This window comes from Aptenodytes patagonicus, chromosome 7 (assembly GCF_965638725.1).
Source record: "Aptenodytes patagonicus chromosome 7, bAptPat1.pri.cur, whole genome shotgun sequence".
Lineage (NCBI taxonomy): Eukaryota > Metazoa > Chordata > Aves > Sphenisciformes > Spheniscidae > Aptenodytes > Aptenodytes patagonicus.
In genome coordinates, this window is record NC_134955.1 from 38357730 (window position 1) to 38371898 (window position 14169).

The 14169-nt window shown below is 51.6% G+C and overlaps 1 protein-coding gene and 1 long non-coding RNA gene across 7 annotated transcripts in view; both read left to right on the plus strand.

The window, feature by feature from the left end:
* The window catches only part of MEIS2 (Meis homeobox 2), a 175425-nt gene extending 173388 nt beyond the window's left edge, over nt 1-2037 (plus strand). For 3 of the 5 annotated variants that reach the window (XM_076344925.1, XM_076344924.1, XM_076344926.1), the window contains one exon: nt 571-2037. In XM_076344925.1, the coding sequence (XP_076201040.1) occupies nt 571-857 (287 nt within the window). In that variant the 3' untranslated portion in view covers nt 858-2037. The remainder of the gene's footprint in view (nt 1-570) is intronic. The other 2 variants (XM_076344927.1, XM_076344928.1) reach the window with 1 other exon arrangement.
* Nucleotides 2038-3983: 1946 nt separating this feature from the next.
* LOC143162839 (uncharacterized) overlaps nt 3984-14169 on the plus strand; it is a 46419-nt gene continuing 36233 nt past the window's right edge. For both annotated transcript variants that reach the window (XR_012995802.1, XR_012995803.1), the window contains exons 1-2: nt 3984-4116; nt 12794-12953. This is a non-coding gene — a long non-coding RNA (uncharacterized LOC143162839). The remainder of the gene's footprint in view (nt 4117-12793; nt 12954-14169) is intronic.

Sequence of the window (14169 nt, forward strand, 5' to 3'; positions counted from 1 at the left end):
TACTGAGCAGCAGCATACCCCATTGACTTAACTGAGTGTTGAAAGCATTCAGCATCTTTCAGGAGTTGCTTAGCACTTCAAAGATCAAGACTTTTGTTGGTATCTCAGTTTTGTTCATTTATGCAGTTTGGCCCATTGATCTGTGTGTGGAATTTGCATTGATACTGCTTAGGCAAAACCCAGACAGGATATAGCCTTTTACATTTTTAAAATACCAAAGAGAAGCAAATCAGATATTTATGCTCAATTGACAAGTCTTTACATATAGCCAGTGTCTTTGTAAAATTTATCATAGGAATTCACCCACTAGGTTTTTTTTAAAGTACACTTACATTTCGTGATACTCGGTTGTGCTCAATATTTAGTTCTGTTATGTGCATTATCCTGCTGAATGATCAAATTAAATGCAAACTAGAATTTGAATGTCTGCAAACATTGGCAAGAATCTGCAGCTAATTTTAGATGGAAGATTTGCAGTGTCTGTTGTTTTTCCTGTTCATTTTAGATGGGTAAATTGTAAAAACGTTGAGGAATCTGACCTGCTTTTTTTTTTCCCCCCTTTTTGTCTAGGTTTGCAAGGCATGCCAGGGGACTACGTATCTCAGGGTGGTCCTATGGGTATGAGTATGGCACAGCCAAGTTACACTGCTCCCCAGATGACCCCACACCCTACTCAATTAAGACATGGACCCCCAATCCATTCATATTTGCCAAGTCACCCCCATCACCCAGCCATGATGATGCACGGAGGACCCCCTACCCACCCTGGAATGACCATGTCAGCACAGAGCCCCACAATGTTAAATTCTGTAGACCCCAGTGTTGGTGGACAGGTTATGGACATTCATGCCCAATAGTATAAGGGAACTCAAGGGAAAAACAAAAAAAAAAAACAAAAACAAAAACAAAAACAAAAACTATTTTAAGACTTTTGAACTTTGACCAGATGTTGACACTTAATACGAAATTCCAGACAGCTGTGATTATTTTTTACTTTTTGTCATTTTTCATCAACAACAGAGGACCAACGAAACAAGAACACAAATGTGAAATCATGGGCTCACTGAAATGAAAATGTCCATGTACAGATCCTCTGGAAAAAAAAAAAAGACTCCAAGAGTTATAACTACTGTAGTATAAACATAGGAACTAAGTTAACTTGTACATTTCTGTTGATCACTCCGTTACGTTGCCTCAAATAGTTTTAGAAGAAAAAAAATCCTTGTTTTCCACACTATGTGTGTTGTTCCCAAAAGAATGACTGTTTTGGTTCAGCAGTGAAGTCACTATCCATGAAAGACCTGTTTTGGCCAGTGAGAAAAGAACTACCCTGGAGATGAAGACGAAAAGTCTTGCTGGGTCTCTCATCACTCAGAAGACTGTTCCAAGAAGGCCTTGCCATTCCCTCGTTTTGTTCCTTCATAAAATGTGTCCTTTAGTTTCAAACAGATCTTTATAGTTTGTGCTTCATTAAGTCTCTCCCTATTCCTCCCCAATCTTTTTTTTTTTTTTTGGACTCTTCTTCAAAGAGCTTGCAGGTGAAGATTTAAAAGACAGAACAGACAGAGCAGGAGCTTCTTCCAGTAGTTCTGAGCCTTGGCTTTGGACAAAACAAAACTAAAAGTTGGGCAGCTTTCCTCAATGAAAGAAGTTACTAACGGTCTTTGCACCAAACCTAGGACTTTATCATGAACTCAAAGCTTGGGAAAAAAAAGCAAGAGAATACTGTAACAAACTTCGTACAGAGTTCGGTCTATTAATTGTTTCATGTTAGATATTCTATGTGTTTACCTCAATTGAAAAAAAAAAAGAATGTTTTTGCTAGTATCAGATCTGCTGTGGAATTGGTATTGTATGTCCATGAATTCTTCCTTTCTCAGCACGTGTTCCTCACTAGAAGAAAATGCTGTTACCTTTAAGCTTTGTCAAAATTTACATTAAAATACTTGTATGAGGACTGTGACGTTATGTTTTAAAAAGAAAAAAAAAGGTGTTAAGTCACAAAATGCGGTAATAAATATTTCATTTTTGATTTTTTGTTAGGCTTTTGCGTTTTTAATCATGCTTAGGAGAGACTGAAGTTATCGGGAGAGATGTCTCAAATACATTTCTTATCAGCACTGAGAAGAAAGGTTGGAAAAATCAGAAACAAGCTTGTCATCAGCATTAACAGAATAATTGGATGAAAGAACATCTGAGGTTATATATTTCTGCTGATTATCAATATTATATTTATGCCAGATTAAACAAAACTTGAAATATTCTCTCACCAGCTTGCGTTTCAGAGAGCTGTGTCTTAATATCCGTACTATCTCCTAATAACATAGAAGCTGAGTGAATTGTGAAGGCCCAGAAACGCGGCCAGTAAGCCCACGTGGGTGAAGTGGATGTGCATCCAGAACCACCACAGACCTTAACTCCAGCTATTCAGCTCAGAGGTGAAGAAGGGCTGTAACACAGGAGTCGGTTCGGAAGTTTTAGGAGGAGAAAAGCAGCTCTGAGTTTAATGAGGGTTTTACTTGTGTGAGGATTGCGTAATCCAGCTTTCGAGATGGTTTTACTGCTTTTCTTGTCTTCAGTTGTTTTCAGAAGGGGGGGGAAGACCCTCAACTAATGAGGGAAAATGTTAGTTTGACATTTTGTATATAAATAGCTGGTGCAGAATCACGGGTGGGGGTTTGGTTTTACTTAAACAAAAGCTTGTGGCATTTTGAAGCAACTGAAGGAGAGTTTGAACTAGGAAGACACCAGCACTGTTAGAAACAGCTGCCTTTCACTGCCCTCGGTGGCGCTGTTAAGTCAGTGAGAGCAGGATGGGGCCCGAAGAGCAGGAGAAAGCTCTGGCTTTATTTCTGGGAGGAGGGGAGTGGGAAAGGGCTTGTAATTACCTTAACTTTCTAGGAAACAAACCTTACCGACTTCAACATCTGTAAATTTGTAACCCTTCTCCTCCTCCCTCCTCCTCCTCATTCCAACTGGCCGGGGTGTTATTAAAAACTTTGACTGACAACTTTTACCTTTGGAATGTAGAAAGAGGCTCAGCCTCGTAGTTAATGTTTAATTTCTGAGCTGAGTAAATGGACCCACACTGCTGGCAGCAGAAGGGAGGATGCCAGTGGAATGGGTGTGAGGATTTATTTAGCAATCGGGTCCTGCTTTGTGGGCATCTTTTCCAGGCATTTGTATGAAATTTAAAGGATGATAATTCCCTGCTTGGCTTTGATGCTCTCTGTCCTGGTTAAAATCACATCGACCCTTCAGTCGCGTAAGAAGAGCACACCCTGGGTTCCCATTTCCAAATTCTCCGATTACTGTGGATGCGGAAAATACGAAGGCAAGATTGTTTGTGTTAGCACTTTAAAAGGGAGGCTGCTTTTTTTTTTTTTCTTTTTTAATCGGTACTTTATTTCCTTGCAGATCTTTCCTTTACAATTTGAGGAGAAATGTCAGAAAACGTCCTTGCACTGGTAGAAGGACAGGGAAGAATTTACCCATAGTAGATTATTGTTTTTTTATAATGAACTAAATGTTTGCACTGCTGTGTTGTCTTTTATTTTCTTTCTTTTTTCCCCCCTTTTGGGCTGTGCTCTCCGTGAGATGTGTTGCTGGAATCCAAGGTACAATAACGTGCAGAGATTTCTCCATCTGAGATTTACTGTTTAGCATGGAAGGTTCCGATTTTGGTATTTTTAAGAACTGCTCAGCTGTCAAAGGCAACCAAAACGGGAATAGTGTTTTGACAGCGCTATAGTGTTAAAGAAAATACTCTAGTCTGAATAAAAATTGCTCATGCTGTGGGAAACGAAGGGTAACAGAAGAAACACCTTTTGTTTACACACACACATGTTTATAATCCCAGATTTCCATTTCTCCGAGCGGGTCTGGGCTGGGAGCTGTAGTCACCACAAACGAGGGATTTTTCTTCCAGATTTTGCTGCCTTTAAGGCGAAGAGAGGAGGGAAGCGCACCTCCGCCAGCGCGGCCGCCCGAGCCCTGCCCGCCGCGGCGAGCGGGCGCCGCGGGGCCGAAGAGGAGATGCCGGGGGGAGCCAGGCGCTCCCCCCCTTTCGCTCATAGCCGCAGAGAGAGCGAGGGAGAGAAAATTGCCCCAGACCAGGTTTGCGAGGGATGGGGGGCCGGGGCGGGGCCGGGGCCGGGCGGGAGAAGGGGTGCGGCGGAGGCACAGGCTGGACCCGCTTTCACGGCCGGTGCCGCCGGCGGGTTTTGCCCATCGCTCCGGCAGCTCCCGTGGCTTCCCGAGGGGAGTGAGGGTCTCCCGGCGGCGCCTTTGCGGGGGCCGGGCCGCAGCCACTAGCCCCACTACACCCCCGGTGCGCGTACCGGGAAGAAACCCCGCGGAGCCCGGAAAACGCCCGAATCCTTTCCCCACGCGCGGCCGCGTCCCCGCGCTGCGCGGAGGGGCAGGAGAGGGCTCCGCTGTGCGGGCGGGTGTCTCCGCCCTGCAAGTCTCCCCTACCACGTCGCCGGGTTCAGTCGGGAGGAAGCGGGGCCGGCTTTTGAACTCTTCTGACAGCACTTTTGGAAAAAATAAAACCCGACGGCGCTGAAGAAGAGCGCGCCCGCTCCCAGGCTGGGGAAGCCCGGCACCCTGGAGCTGAGAGGGACGGTGCGAGATTAGAGGCGGGTGGGGGAAAGGTTTGCAGGCGGATTTTAATATTAATAGTTTTGGTGGCGAGAAAGAGACAGACAGAAGGGAGGTTGCTCCTCTGGGCAGAGTCTCTGCGACAGTGATGATGGATGACCCCGCACAGCTAAACAACTCCTCCCCTTCGTCCCCACACGGTGTCAAAGCCACTTTACTTGCAGCTTTAGGAATAAAATAAATAAACACCCTCGGCCCCTTCCTCGCATCGATTTATGGATCATTATGAATCAATTACTGCTCTCAATATTTTAGAATCTGCTTACATAAAAGGGGTCTGCGGCCGGAAAAAAACATTAATCTTTGCCTTAGTAAGAAACACAGAATCTTCTTGTGTAGTCCTGTGACTAAAAAATCGCTGCTAATAATTCGGGTTTAACCATTTTCTAAGATCCGCGTTACTGGGGAGGGGGTGGATATTGTAGGTGCGCAGCTCCAAGAGCGACTTTCAAGCTAGGGGGTTCCACAATGCGTAGAGAAAGAGCGGTGCATCTGATGGTGCGTGCAACCTCATTGCCTAACTCTTCCAGAGAAAAGGGGGGGGGGGGGGGGGGGAAGAGAGAGAGAGAGGAAAAAAAGAAGCAATCCCCATAACGCCCCTCACCCCCACCCCCCAATACTTAATGTGGTGCCCTGAGAGGGAGCGGGGCCGGGGCTGCGCGCCGGCGGGGCAGGGCGGCAGAGCGGAGCCCGGCTCGGTGGCTCCGTGCTATGGGGAGGAGGCTTCAGCAGGGACAGAAAGTGTGTGAAGTTGGATTTCTCTCGCTTTCTCTGTATTCTCCCATTCGCAGCAGTGTTTGAAGATCTCAAGGTGTTTCTATGGCTACCTTGTGTATGTGGGAGGGTCATATGTGGGGGTGCCCAAGAGAAAAGGCAGCTCTTGGGTGATCATTTATCAATGTCACCCACATAATGATTCTCTCTGCAGCCTTCTATTGATGAGGATAATTACATTAGCTCAGAGTGACTGATCAATGAAAAACCACCAAACAAAAACTTCTTTACTCTCCTATAATACCAAAAACCGATACAGAAATAAGATAGAAAGCGAGGGTGGGATTTCCCTTTCCTTTCCCTTTAGCAATGGGGTTTTTTTTAACGAACAAGGGAAAGTAAGGAAATTTTATCCGATTAGTTTCCTTTTTGAAAGAGGCTACCATTTTGTGAAAATGTTCCCTTAAGCCTCTTGGCATCACTCCTTGCCTGGTAAAGGCAAATCGTTATTTAAAATATGAACTACTGCTTCTCCCCTGGATCCAAAATCCTTTGCTTTTACACTTGTGTTTTGTTATCGGGGGGCGGGGGGTGAAGGGGGAGGGAAGAGTGCGATAGTTTGGAGCTGAGAAGAGGGAAAGGGAAGGCAAATAACTTTTCTTTCGCAATTGCGACTCTCTGTTTGTCAGGTTTTCTTCGCTTTTATCACTCCATAAAGTGGCTCTGTTAAAGATGGAATGTGGCCTCCCTGAGATGCTGCTCTGTCGGTGAAAGTTTGCAATTAAATTACGGGTTCGTTCTTTCCAGAGTTAAAAATCAATGTTTTCTCAATTAAAGGGAATTTTAATGCTTTTGCTTGGGAGTTGTTAAGGACGCCGTAAATTTTATTGTAATGCCTCTAAGCTCCGAAGCCCTGCCAGTGGACAGGTTGATATTCATGTTGGTTTTGGGGGAAGAGGTTGTTGCTCGTTTTGTTCTCTCTCTAAAGGGCCTTCTTCAGAAAACTCAATCACTTTGAATAACTGCAAGACAAACTGGCGCAAAGGGGGCGGGGGAGCCAAGGCTATTCCTTCTGCCCTCCCCTCGCCATTTCGCACTGGCGATCAGCTCCTCTCTCTTTGGCAGATAAGTCTGCCTTACTGCGTTTCCACAGGGCGCAAAGGCTGACGGCCTCAGCTGGTTTTATGGAGGAACGGAGGCACGTTTCAATTTAGGGGCACGTGTTTCGAAGAAGAAGTCCCTCTTCCCCCCCCCCCCGCGAAGACTCTGAGCGGGGCTGAGCGGAGGGACGCGGGTCGGCGGCCCGCGGGCTGGGCTGGGTACCGCGGCCGGAGCTCTCCGGGCGGGGGGCGGCGGGCTGCCTGCCCGGGCGTCACACGCCGTGCGGGGCTGCCCAAAAGATCTTTCTTTAATAAAGGAATGCGTCCGGTCCTGGCGAGGACCTCACGTTTCTGTAAGCATCTACTTGCACAGATGACTACAGGTTAACACTGGGGCGTAAATGGAAGCCGGAATAGGGCTGGCAGAGGCTTTTTTTTTGCCTGAATGTTTTGTATTTACAGGCTACTGCCGAGTAAAATCCCCGTCAGGAGGCTGATCCTGAACCCATTTACACGGGGTTAATTCCCCGAGCCGCAGGAGACTTCGTCCCCGGGCCGTGAGATCAGAAATAGGCCCCTATCGCCTGGTTTTGTCCGAAGCGTGTTTAAAATTCCTTAAATTAGCTCCATGAAGAACCAGTGCAAAGTCCTTTGATTAAAGCGACTGTCAGACTCTTGGAGATTAGGAGAGAGAAAACGCAGAGTAGGATGTATTTATTATTTATGCTGTAGTCCGCTGTGAACGGTTGGAAGGGGAGGATTAGAGAGCGCGTTTGAGAGAGACGGGGAAAGCGAGAACGAGGTGTAACGCTCTCTGTGGTTTGGACCAAGCTGCTTCATTTCTCCCCCCCCTCCGAGCTCCCCGTGCAGCCACCCCAGCTGCGCTCCCGAAACCGGGGGCCGCCAACTCCTCCTCCCGCTCGCTGCGCGTCCCGCATCACTTCGTTAACGACCCGGCATTAGTAATCCGAGCTCTCTGATTTTCACTCAAGTTTTATATTGTTCTGCTCGAGTCTGGTGCGTGGCGCTAAACACAGCTAGTCCTTGGGGGGGGGGGGGGGGGCTTTCCACTCTCAGGCGTGTGTCTGCGTTCAGAAATGCAGGGCAAGGGAGAAAAACAAAGCCATAACCTAGTTCTCACCGAGCGTACTTACTTTAGGACCTGACTTTAATGGGGGCGGGGGACGGGGCACGGCAGCCCTCGGGTTTGGCTGAGGCGGGGGCGAGGAGTCCGGGAGCCTTATTTCTTTTTCTGCGGCCGCGGCTCCCCAGTTCGGAAACATTTTCAAAGCGATGAGCCTTGAACGGCCAAATACTCGCTATTAACGCGGGACATGGACGAGTGGCAAAAAACCTGAATGGAAACTGTGCGGCAGCTTTGGGAGAAACTAACGATGTGCTTCAGCTCTTGCCATTACAGGGAAGGAGAGGGGGGAAACCCCTTCTGATTAATAACTAGCAGGGTAATGTTGAGGGCTTTTTCTGCCCGATTGCCTTTTTGAATTAGAGCCGATTTCTTCACACTTCAATAGGGCCTGTCTCTTTTAAAATGACTGACAGATTTGTTTCTCCTTTTTTCTCTCCCTGAGACTTAATGATGTAAATTTTCTAATTAGTTAAATCGCGTTGCTTAAAGGCCTTAATATTTACCGGGCAAGGAACGATCGTCGCGTTCGGATCTCTCGAAATAACCGGCGAAACAGCATCAGGCTTTTTTAAAGAGGGAGGGGGGGAGAGCGGAGGGAGGGGTGCGCTGGGGAAATAGCACGTAAAATGGGAGCTAAAGTTCAGCCCGGAGCTTCTTCCCTCCTCCCCCACGCCCCCGAACCCGCTTTTATTTTTCAATCAGCTAAGATTTAATTAGGAGCCCCCAGGCCGGACGATCTGATATTTTCTCATTAGTTTCCCATCAGTAATCTCGAGCGCTGGATTGGCTTAAAGGTTGTCAACATTTGACCAATTTTATTTCAGGCAAAGAAATCACGCGTTGTAGCTCCGGGACCCGAGACCCGAAAATAAATCCTGCCCGGATCGGCGGAACTAACGGGCGAAAATAATGTTGACAATTCGTCGTGGTGTTTAATAAGTGGCGCAACGTGCGGTACGCACACGCACGCGCACGGAGGGAGGCGCGGGGGGACCCGCGCGGCGCAGTGCGCGCACGCGGCGTCCAGCGCCCGGTAACGCCCGCACCTGACCGGAGGGGCGCGACGCGACGCTCGCCGGCCCGTGCATGCGCGCGCCTGCCTGCGCGCGTGCCCGCGGGCGGGCGCGCGGCGCGGCGGCGCGGGCTCCCAGGCGCAACGTCGGAGCGCCCCCTGCTGGCCGCGCCCGGCGCCGCCGCGGAGGAGCCCTCCGCCCGCGCTGCGCGCTTCCCTGCGCGCCGGGGGGATTAAACGCGCGGCGCAGGGGCCGCGCAGGCAGAGGGCCGCGCCCGCCGCAAGGAAGCGTGCCCCTGCCCCCGCGCCTCCCTTTTGGCCTGGGAGGACCGTAATATAAACTGTTTACGAAAGCGTCCTTTCCCTTTCCGTAAGAGCACAGAGCTGCCCATAGCGGGGAGAGGGGAGGCCGACAAGGAGGAGAAACGGGCTGTTGTAGCCCCCGCCGTTTGCTCTGCGCCTCGCTTGGCAGCGCGGAGGGGGGGGGGGGGACGGGACGGGCGGGACGGGCGGCCCCGCGGCCGCCCCGCGCGGGCAGCGCGCCCCTGTCCGCCCCCCCCGGGCCCCGCGGCAGGGCGGGCGGTGCTCAGGGGGCCGCCGCCCAAACTTGGCTCCCTGCGCCCCGGCCGCCCGGCGCCCCGCACGGCCCCCCCTGCGCGCCCCGCCGCAGGCGCGGAGCGAAGCGACCGGGGGATCGAAAAGGGCAATAAAACACTGCCAAATGAGTGTCACGTGACCCCGGTAATTTATAGGGTTCACGTTTATTGAAAACACGACGGAAGGGTAAAATGAACCGATCTGCTGCGATTTCACCCCAGACTTTTCCCCTCGGAGGGAGCAGGCTGTTCCGCGCCTTCCTCCCTCTGCCGTCCTGCGCGCACACACGCGTGCCGGCCCGCCGGCCCCGCACCGAGCCCGAGCCCGCTCCCCAGGCAGGCTCCGCCGGGCCCGCGCCCGCCGCCCGCCGAGGGGCTCCGCTCACCGGCAGCCCCGAGGAGGAGGGGAGGGAGAAGCGGCCGGGCAGGAGCGCGGGGTGCGGAGAGCCCGGCCCGGCCCCGACCGCGACCCCGCGGGGCGAGCGGCGGGCCGGGGCGGGGGGTGCGCCGCCGCCCGCCGCGGGGGGCCGGCCCCGCCGGCGGGGAGCCGCGCTGCGCGTCCGCGGGTGCCGGCCCGCCGGGAGGACCCGCTCCGGCCGGCGGGGAGCCGCGGGGTGCCGGGGGTGGGCAGAGAAGGCGGAACTCCGCTCGGGAGCCGCCGGTACGGTCGTAAATCGCCCGCGTTTAAAAAGGCACCCCAGGCTCTTTGTACACCGGGGTACTACAGCTGCCTATTTATGGTTTAAAGCGTTATTTTGCCCCTTATAAAAAAAAAAAAAAAATCACACAAAACCAAGGCTCAAACCTGCGTCTAGTCCCGTCGGTTCGGGGCTGTGCCTAGATAGAGTCCAGCCAAAACAACGCTTTGCAAAAGATCTGGCTTGCTGGACCAAGACAGTAGTTGCTCAAATTTATTTTCTTTCAAAAAATGTGCGTGTAAGGGAATGGGGGAGGGTGGAAGAGAATATTTATCAGAATACCAGAAGATACCTTCCTTGAAACAAAGGCAAGGGGAATCATCTCAATTGCAAATCCATTAGGCAGAGACCAAATAACAATATTTATAGGAAGGCATTCAAAAATACAGTGTGCTTAAATAACAACAACAACAAACGCTCACTACAGTTGCTACAGCGCAGCTTAATAAAAAATTAGCCTTACTGACAGTCTTGTCAACATCTTAAGTAAATTATCATAGCGATGGTCTTTGGAGAAGAGAACCCACACTCCTTGCTAAAACACCTCCCATCATTAATCTTAAACCACTTGAAGATTATGATGGAAAGAATGGGATCAGTAACCATTATCATCGCAAATTGCTGTTAAAAACTCCGCTGTTTATTTTTGCAACCAAAGCGAATGTATCTGGGAAATGCAGAAAAGGGAAGAAAGGAAAACACAAGAAAGGCAGAACAATCGAGGCGAATCCTGTTGCAACCTCGATGATAAACACATGGAAAAAGCTGTTACTGCTCTGTGGATTGCTGGAATTTGGGTAGTCATTAGAAAAATAAACAGAGCGATGGCTCCGCACCAGTTCTGTAAATGCACCGGTACACCCAAGGAAAGGTAACTTCTTAAAATTAATTGTATTTTCCTGAATATTCATTATTTGCCTTTATCTGCATCGATCATTTGATAAAGATCAAAACTATTGAAAACGTACTTGCACCTTTCACAGTTCATGTCTGAAAATAAATTCATTTTGACCCTTTCTTGCTCGTATTTTTGTATGCATTCCGTGTTTTCCAATAATCGTCAGAATAAAGTCCATAGTATAATTTTATGAGGATCCGACATACTCGAAACATTTGCTCAGAATGAAACCTTTTCAGAAGCGACCTGTGATTTTTATTGTAGTCTCTCCTGTTACAACATCATCCCTCTTTGAAATGCATTTTTACAGCTGAAAAATAAAGTACTTTTTTTTTCCTTCTTTCTCCCCCCCCCCCCTCCCCCCCCCCCCCCCGTTAAACTACTTCCAGGATTTGGCAGAGAAGGGAGAGTCTCCTGATTTAGGTACACTCGACCTGAAATGTTATCAACGGGTCTTTACGCCTTCAATGCCTCCACAAATCGATGTGAGCTGGGCACACGTCTGAATACAATCAAACACAGGGTTTGGAAGTTATTCTTTCAAAACGTGGAAGTTTACACGAAGCCTTTAAACAGCACGATGCACCCCGGCCGGATCTCCTCCCCCCGCCCCCGAAGCCAAAAGAAAGGGTGCTATTAAACCAGGGTGATGCAAATTAAAATAAACCAAACAATTGTTTCCCCCTAGCAGAGCCGCATCTTCCTGTTGTTTCCGCGATGATTCATTTCAGCAGCGGTGCACCAGAGGCAGAGGCAGAGGCGGGCTGCTCTTCCCCCTCCAGCGGGGGGGACGGGGGATTTGCTCCCGGAGGCAGGCTCGGGGCGCTGCGCGGGGCGCGGGGCGCTGCGCGGGGCGCGCAGGTAGGCGCGGCGGGAGCGGGAGCCGGAGCGGGAGCCGGAGCCGCGCTGCCCGCTCCCCCGCCGCGGCCCCGCGGTGACCCCGGCCCGGGGCTGCGGAGAGGTGAGAGGTGACGCTGCGAGCCAGCGCGGACCTGGCCCTTTTAAAGCCACAGCTAATCAGTCCTTCACTAAATTAAAATATAGGAACCAGAGGGGAAGCAATTTCGTTGTAAAGAATTACCATGCGCGCTCCGAGAACGAAATAGTATTGAAATGAGGACGGTGCGCTCTGCAACGGAGAGGTTTGCCACCCAGGAGCAGTTCGGCTAAGATAAGCTATAAAATCATACGCACACGACGTAGATCCGATAGATCTGCACGTGTGGGAGATTATGTGTCACACGCGCACACAACAATAAAATAAGGTTACCGAGTTGTCGAAAAACTTCGGCCCCATAAACTATGCGGCGGGATGATGGTTACAGGACAGCAGGCGCTGGGTGGTTAATTGCCCACCTAGCTGAGGACGCAGGGTTTCACTGTAACGTGGGAAGAAATTAAAGTGGAAAAAAGTGACCAATTTTCCTGTCGATTCATTTGTCTTCGATTTCAAGTTATTCTTTAATCTCTGTAAGCAATAGGGAACTAACCGCGGTATAGGTGCGCGTGTACGTGTGTGAGACGCACCGTACGCATATGCTATGTACGCGTGTGTGTGCGATGTAAAAGTGTGTGTAATCTGAGCACGTGAACTGGCCCACAAACAGTGGAAAATGGTGGCGGTCCCATTTTTCCTCTTTAATTAGGAAATATTCCTTGATTGTCTCGGCATCCATTACTTTTTAATAACTCCATAGAATCGGGAGACGAAGAATAAATGCCTGCTGCAAGTAATCTGCTATAAAGCAATTATTTTACTAGGTTAATGTGCAATTGCAAGTACAACACGGTAACGGCCATGAATGAGACGCAAAGGGAAATAATAAAAAGTAAAGGCTGCTAGAGTAATGATAATATTTGACAGTACGTATACTTCAATGGGTCGCAGTAAGAAATATCTAGCTTTGATAACAAAGCTCTGTTACAGCTAGATTACAAAGAAACTTTCCCTTTTCGTGTGTTTCAGGCAGCAAAATGCTGGTTTTTGAAGACTGCGAGCCAGTTTCCCGCATGCTGATATAATTAATTTAGGTGCGGAGATCACAGATCCGAGGGAGAAGGAAATGATTGATTTCGCCAAAAACGCTTCCCTGACGCAGCCCACGAACAGCCGCCACCCAAGGCAGGTAAGCTGCTGCGTGAAACTATTTTTAACTGAACAAAAGACTGAGCAAACATCTGACGTCAGGGAGTAGCATCCCCGGAGGGGGGCGGCGGGCAGCGGTGCGCGGCTGCCGGGCTGCCCGCCCCTGCCCGCCCGCTGCCCGCCACCGGGGCCCGGCGACCCCCGGCAGCGGCGCGGCGGTGCCCGGCGGCCCGGCCCGCGGCCTCGCCCGCCCCCCGCTCCCGGCGGAGCGCGGCGGCGGCCCCGGGGAGGGGGCTGTCGTCCGCCAGGACCGGGGGAAGGCTGAGGCTGCGGGGGGGCCGGAGAGGTGACAAAGAGCAGGTACGGCGCCCGCTGGGGAGGGTCGGCGGCACGGCTCTTGCTGAAGCTGGTCTGCAACTTCTGCCTGTGGTTTTAAAAACCGGAGGTTGCTTTTATCTTAGGGGAGCGTTTACCTGCAGGGCACCCAAAGGCTTCAGGCGCTCGGCAAGCGGGCACTGCTCCGGGCAGGCTGGGCGCGGTGGCCGTGCGAGACCAGCACACCCGTGGGCCCGGGGTGACACGCCAAGCCTCCCGCACCGCCGTGGACCAGACTCCTGCTCTGATGTGAACGTGAATAAACACGAGAAACGCTGTTAAGTTCAGCGGTCAGGAGAAGCGCTGGGCTGGCTTTACCGCCTGAGTTACCCCCGGGGGTCGTGAGGGCGACCGGCCGCTGTTCCCTGCTAAGCTGCCCCTTGGCACAGAGGTGGGGTGCCGGCCCCCAGGAGCGCGGGGATACTCGCCCCTCTGGTCCCGGCCGGGGAAGCTCTGACCCTCGCCTCCTTCTAATGACCGTCGACTTTAGAAATCCGCTAGCGGGCCACCTTTTCCCTCGGTTTGAAACACTCGTCCTTCGCCTTTCCCTCCCTCCCTCCCCCGACTTCCCCGCAAGCGGCGGGGCGCGGCGGCGGCCCCGGGCGGCCCCAGCCGGGGAATGCCCCGCGGCTGGGGCTGCTCCGCTCCGGCCGGCGGCTGCGCTCGGCTCTCCCTTAGAAGGGCGCCTGCAGCCGGGCAGGGCGGGGGAGGAGGAGGAGGAGGAGGAAGGGGAAGGGGAGGGGGGCGACCGCCGGGGCGGGGGGGACCTTTCCCGGAGTGGGCGGCGTGCAGTTGCAGAGGGTCGCTGCAAGCACGAAACGCCGCAACCCCCGGGCGACCTGTCAGCTCCGCCGGCCCCCCCTGGCCCCCGGCTCCCCGCC